The sequence below is a fragment of the Asparagus officinalis genome, chromosome 7 (genome assembly GCF_001876935.1).
Source record: "Asparagus officinalis chromosome 7, Aspof.V1, whole genome shotgun sequence".
In the NCBI taxonomy this organism is placed as follows: domain Eukaryota; kingdom Viridiplantae; phylum Streptophyta; class Magnoliopsida; order Asparagales; family Asparagaceae; genus Asparagus; species Asparagus officinalis.
The window spans coordinates 61036621-61043787 of NC_033800.1; the positions used below are offsets into that span (position 1 = coordinate 61036621).

Sequence of the window (7167 nt, forward strand, 5' to 3'; positions counted from 1 at the left end):
GAAAAAAGAGAGAAATTGGGGTCTCGTTGTAATATAAAATCAACAGTTTCAAATTGCAACATGTTTCTCATATAACACACAACAAATATCATTTATTTTATATTAGGCAATATTGACTCATATTAGGCAAGATTGACTCATCAATTCCGAATTCAGATGAAGTATCCTCCGTCGTCCTCTAAAATCCCCCTTGCTAGGGGTGGCAATTTTTGACCCAACCCATAAACCCAACGAGTTATTGATGGGTAGGGGTCAGTATATATGGATTCGGGTCATATATGGGTCGACCTCTATGACCCCTCGGGTTATGTGGGTCGACCCGTATATGACCCAAATAAATTAACCATTTCATCTCTTCTCTAACCCATCATCTCCCTAACAAAGGATTCTTGAATACTACTCCGGCGACAGAGGTGGCCTCGTGATATTTTTTGGGTTGTTCCGATTTGATTTTGGGTTCCTGGTGGAGGGGATGAAGGAACTCCATTAATGAGAGAGAATGGAGAGAGAATAACATGGGATTGGTTGTTTGTAAACTCTTTCTCTCCAGGCTCTCTCCTGTCTTTTCTTAACATTGGAAATGACAAAACATTCAAAAGTTGTTTCTCTACCTAACTGGTTTTAAAGGAGAGAGAAGAGATACGAAATTACAGATTTTCAGATAACCCCATATCACTTTCAAAATATAAAAAAACCCTTAAGTTTATGGGTTATTAGAAAACCCATTTTAATTTTAAGGTTTTATCAAGAATTTTCCTAAACATCATCAATTATAATTTTGACATGGATGAGTTGAATTACAAGGGGAGATATTTTTCAGTGAAAATTGAGGTTCATGCTTTTTAGAGTTTGTTTTTTCGAGTAAGCTTTTAGGGGTTTTTAAAAATAACATAGGTTAAAGGAGATTATTCTCATAACCCCAAAACTTAACGGGATTTTTCTTAAAATGCTTAAAGTCAAAGGGAAATTTCTGATATTTTAAAAGTTTTTAGGAGTTACGTATTCATCATTCAAAGTTAGGAGGGTTTTTTTGATATATAAAATTCATTTTAACATTCTAAATTTCAAAGAACTGTGATAGTCACAGTCCAGTCACATGCTCGTAATTTCATGTCACCTGCATAATTTGCACATGGATCCATGACTTTGGTTTCTCAAAAGTCATATGGGTGACTTGGGTCATCACTCGATTCCTCAATGAAAAAAACTTCAGGTCACCCGGGCACCTGTTTAATAAATGGCTCGTCTGACCCATTTATTAAACGGGTTGTGTTCGGGTCAAGCTTAAATGGGTCATGTCAAACCTGACCTGACCCAAATTGACCCAACCCGACCAGTTTGCCGCACCTACCTCTAACTAAGCATTTTGCCAAAAAAATTATCCCTAAAAATTTCTTCTTAATAAACTCCAAAAATACATGCAGTAATAAATAGATACAAATATATCCATCTGATCAAACTGATTTCAACCATAACCTATTAACATTTCTTATTCCAGAAATAGCACACGAGTATTCTATATAAAATAATCTAACCAAGAACAAAAAATCCCCTTCAAATTATTTATAAAAAATAGGAAAAAAGAAGAAGAAGGGTCAATACCTTGCAGCGAGAACCAAGTACACGCTGTCGTACCATTTGGCAGCGTTGGGAAATCCCTCTCCGGGCTTTTGAGTCACAGCTCCAAACACCTTAACATCATCTTTCGAGATCTGATCTCTGCAAACTCCAATTCGAACAATTTCTCTAAGAATAACATAAACCCTAAAATAAAAGAGAGGCTTTTGGACTCCAAGTGTTACCCTGAGATGAAAGATTTTCCAGAGAGGTGCTCCTCTAGGGTTTTGACGCCGGATTCGGTGTGCAGATCCGAGAAGGAGAAGACCGCCATTAGGGTAGAGTTTTGGTGTTGTTGATGGATCTGGATGAAATCGAAACCCTAACCCTAGGTTAGTCGGCTGCCTCCAAAACCCTAGCCGCCAAAATAAAGTTTAAGAGGAAGGGAGCAGTAGTGTTAAGGAATATTTATAGTTATCGGAGACGGGTTCGGTTATGAAATGCGAATATTCGAATATATTAAATTGGGCTAGCATTACGCTGCTATATCTGCGCCGTTTTAAATTCAGCCCACACTTCGGGAGAGCCTTTATTTGTTACCAGCTCATTGGCGCAAGAAATCAGTTTTCTCACAGCCCACGGTCTTTGGATTTACGCTATAGGGCCGAGCGGACCTAAGAACCAAGAAGAACGTACTTGTTTTGATGGACATTAGCTTTTATGCACTTACAAGCACGGGATAGAATACCATAATTAAAGTATTTTTAATTTATTTTCTTATTAAAATTTATTTTTTGATATTACTTTATTAGTTTTTGCTCGCTTATATCTCAAAATTTTTGCATTGTGATTATTTATTTTCTTTATTGTTTGTTTGAATGTGTTATATACCGAATTTAAATTTTTATATTGATAATTGAGTTGATAGGAAACAAATGTAATCCAAAGCCAATTTAAAATTTTATATTATTTGGATCAACATAAAACCAAGCTTGATTTGAGAAAGTAAAGTATTGCGAAAGTAAAAAACACTTGAAAAATAGTGTTATAAAAGTAAGACGAATAATTAAAGCTAATATGACTAAGATGATTAATGAAAAGTGGACTAGAACAAAACTAAAAAGAATATAAAGTTGTTCTAATCATTGATAGATGTTATTAGAAATTTATAAATTAAAAATTAATGCTGACTCTAGTACACTTTTATGTGATAAAGGCATCCACATAAGCATATAAAGTACTAAAAAAGTTTATGAAAATCTATTCTAAAGATTCCTAACTTTCCTCAAAAAATTAAACTATTCTATAAAAATATTTAAAAATAAATTTTTTTATTCCTTCTGTTTTATTTCTATAGTAAGTAGAGATCAATTCTTCTCCATCTTTATCTTTTTCCTAAAAAATCTAGGTTTGTATCTTCATCATCTATATCGATTGTGGCATTAGGTTGGAGGTATATTTCCTGTGTAGTTATCTTTCCATGTGCTCGTTCATATTTTGTCTTCTCATCTTACTTCACAAAGAAGTTATATGTAATTCCGATGTTCAACACGAACTTCTAGAAATATACTTACTTTGATTATTTTTCTATTTTAATGAGAATAAATGTTAAATAGATATATAATTTTTATGTTTCTAATTTATTACTTAAATAAGGTTAGGAGTTATCTCTTTTTTCATTGCTATGAATTCTTCTGTTATGCATCCAATAAGAGTTTATGTTACGTCAAATGGTATTATATTTGTTTTATCCGTATCATTTTTCACAAGAATCTAAACTAAATAACTGCATTTTTACTATCAATTTTCCTTAGATTATAATGTTAATATTTTGATTTTGGTATGTTTATTTTATGAAGAAGAGATGTTACTTAACATTAGTACTACGTCATCAGTGTTTCTATGATATTTATCATTTGGATACTTCTATTTACATTTCTATTCACCTTGTTGCAGCCTTGCAATTATAGAACCACGGATCAATTCTATTAAAAATAGTAGTTATCCTTACATTATAGGTGCAATAGCGTATCTGTCCATTGGGCAACTATTTTTAGGCTTAATTGTGTGAATTTTAGAGTAGATCATGTGAGAGCATAACTCTTTCGAATATTGTGATGAATGCATATATCATTAATTTATATTTGTGTTGTATTTGTAAAGAGACTTGATGAAGGTACTTTTATCTTAGCAGCTTGTTCTGACTGCATATTAGCATTAAAATGTCATTTTTTTTCTTTTTTTTGTGTTATATGAATGCTTGCTTGTTTTACTTACCATTCTCTTATTTCTTCAGTAAGCTATATCTTTGCGTTGATATATTGTTGACGTAATTTACGATGACATACATATTTCTCCTATAATTTTGAGACATATATAAGGTGAAGTTTATGTTTATGGCTTTTAATAAAAATTTTAGTAATGAAATATGCTACATTCATATTTAAAGATTTTAAAATCTGATAGTGCTATTACATACTTATCTTTGATTGTGTCTTTAAGAATTGATCCTTGATTAGTAGTCATGTCTCCAAATAAAGTTACACACATAGTCATGCTAATATATAGAAAAAAGAAAAAGGTCGATTTTAAATTTTCTAATTGTGTATTATAAATAAGCATCATGTGTATACCTTTTATCAATTATGGGGATTTGCCTCCACTTATCTAGCTTGTTATATCTTACAACATAGTTGATCAATAACTTCACTTTAGTTTTTATTGAAACATTATTTATATGTAAGTTTATATTAAGTTTATGATTCCTTTAATATTTGGAGAATAAAGTATAAAAATCCTTAGTAATTTTTCTTATATCTTCTACGGAGAATGCTTCTTTTATCGGGATAAAGTTATTTAATATGTTCTTCAATAGAAACTCAATTAGTGCTTCTTTGATAGATATGCCTTTTATCAACGTCAGTTCATGTGATTAATGAACGTTTTTGAGTTTTGGGTTTATTTTCTTCACCTCTCCATTTGAAATGGATACACCTTGATTCTTTTGAAGGACATCTCTGAATTTTCTAGCAGTTTTTCCACATAACTCCTTGTATTTTTTATGCTATATTGTTAACATCAGAGATCAATGTTTATACACTATAATCAATTAACACTAAGCCATTAAATTATGGTCTCTTATCAGTTTTATGTACTTTAGACTTCTATCAATTAATATTATTAGTTAAATTATATGTAGTTCATTTATTTTGTACAATAATATTAATTTTTAATCTATCATATATTTTTTAAATTTTTATTCATTAACTAGTTTCTAATCTATTGTTATTTCTATTTTTTACCATCATTACTTAGATTATTTTTTATGCTAAAAAGGAGATAATAATTAAATTAAAAGTTAAATTTATATATCTGAAAGAATATCAAAAATTTGCTCTTTTTTTTGCCAAGTTTAGAAATTTTAGTGTTTTTTGTGATTTTAAATTTTTAAGGGCGTGTTTTGTAATTTTTAAAATTTTGGTTGTGTTTTTTAAAAAATTTAAATTTTAAATTAGGTGCATATAAATTTCACGTTTCGTGTGCTGGTGGTAAATTTTTAAATGTTAGGATTTTTCTTGCAGCTCTAAAATTTTAAGGGTGATTTTTGCAATTATTAAAACTTTAGGTTATTTTTTACAAAATTAAAAATTTCAGTGGTCTGCTGATTATTTTTTAGATTTGATGTGTATTGATTATAAGTTTTAAAATTTTAGGGTTTTTTTGGGATTGTTAACTTTTGAGGGAGTTTTTACAATTTTTATAACTTTAAGTTTTTTTTTACAAATTTTAAAATTTCAAGTGCCTAATGGTAATCCTTTGGAATTGATTAATGTTGTTTGCGAGTTTTAAATTTTCAAGATTTCAAGATGTTTTTTGTAATTCAAACTTTTGAGGCTGTTTTAATAACTTTTGAAATGTTGAGAATGTTAATTGGAAATTTAAATTTTTTTGAGGGTTGATGTTAATTTTAAGATTTCATGTTTGTTATTTTAAGCTTTGAAAAGTCATGGTGTTTTGTGTAATTTTGAACTTTTGAGATTGTCTTGTTCAATTTTGAAACTTTTTGGGCTTTTTTAATACTTCATGTATTATAATATGTTAGCTATGTATGGTTTCTTAATCTGATTTTTGTAAATTATTGAGCTATAGGTAGTTCATGTTGGATTAGTATAGGATATAATTAGTATTAGAATAAGTCAAGATTTAAATGAATTATTCAACATAGTGTTTCATATATATTAGTACTCTTATTTTTTCTAAATTGTTGAGTGAAAGGTATTTCACGTGTGATTAATATAAGATATATTTAGAATTAGGATAAATTCAGATTTACATGAAAAAATTTAAAATAATGAAGGACAATATTTAACATGAAAAGCTTTACTCGAACTCGTGCTTTTAAAGGGCGTATGATTTTTCTAGATTAGCGAAATTAAGATTTAATTAGACTAAAGTCTTACACCCAAAGTTTCACCCCAACTTGTTTATAAGCCTACCTTCTATAATACTTCTGTTGATGTCAAATGTTTAACGTTAGGGTTTAGTGTGATTTATAGAGAGTTTAGGGTCCCTCAATTTTCTTTAACAGTTGATTATTGAGCAGAGGGTTTGATCCTGCATGCAATATGTAAGAGGAACAGAGTTGGGTTCCCCAGTGGCTCTTTCGAAGGACAAGTCAGTATTGATCTCAGGTGGAAGAAAGAAAATATCGATTACCGTATGTTGTAGTGGTGAAAGTTTCTTACCTTCATGCGGTAGGCAATGTGTCTATTTATAGTTGATCTAGAAAGGTAGTTGCGTAATTTCAGCCAAATCCAAGCAACTGGCTTATTCAGCTGATACCTTATAAGTGTTGGACCTATCAGTAGTGAGTGGACTGAGTCACCTTTTTGATTAATGTGATGGTGATAGGGGAATTAAGGTGATAATGTGGTTCGATGAGTCATTAAGACTTTCGACAGTGGTGTGATGATGAATCCAGCAGGGCATTTAATACAATGGTTACTGGCTATCATCAATGGGTTTGAGAAAGACTGCCTTTCGTCTCGGCTTTTTTAAGGAGGCCAAAAAAAGACACCTTTTGAGTCGATTGTTCTGAATGAGGTGCTTCTCGACTTGGTCAATTGATTGATAATGCGCTAAGTTGGTTTTAGTAGCATGGCCTGACTGAGGACGTCTTTCAACTTGGCCCTCTTGGGAAGGTCCGAGTGAAGGCGTCCTATGATTCAGCCTTCATGAGGTCGAACCGGGGTTGTATACAGTTAATTTGAGACACGTCTTATCTCCTGGAATGAGATTAATACTTAATCATCTTTATGATACAATGGCTTCATACACCCAAAACACCAAACCTAACTTATTCTTAAACTCAATTTATCTAATCTATATTACTTATACATTGTATATCTCTTAAAACTTGAAAATCCTAAGACCTTAAGACCATCTGCTTCATCCTTCTCTCCTTCCTCCTCCTCCATTAACCCACCACCTCCTTGCACTCTATCACTCTCCTCATCCTCCCTCAAACTCTTGACCCCTTCTCCTCCTCTCCCCATCACCTCGACCCCTCCCTCCCCCACCCCCTCTTCTTTAACTCTCGCTAGCCTCAAT

The 7167-nt window shown here is 31.5% G+C and overlaps 1 protein-coding gene across 1 annotated transcript in view; it reads right to left on the reverse strand.

The window, feature by feature from the left end:
- The window catches only part of LOC109848902 (elongation factor 1-beta-like), a 5418-nt gene extending 3420 nt beyond the window's left edge, over positions 1-1998 (reverse strand). Inside the window, exons 1-2 of the mRNA XM_020418624.1 lie at positions 1803-1998; positions 1603-1719 (exon numbers count right to left, since the gene is read on the reverse strand). Coding sequence (XP_020274213.1) covers positions 1603-1719; positions 1803-1891 — 206 coding nt within the window. The 5' untranslated portion in view covers positions 1892-1998. The remainder of the gene's footprint in view (positions 1-1602; positions 1720-1802) is intronic.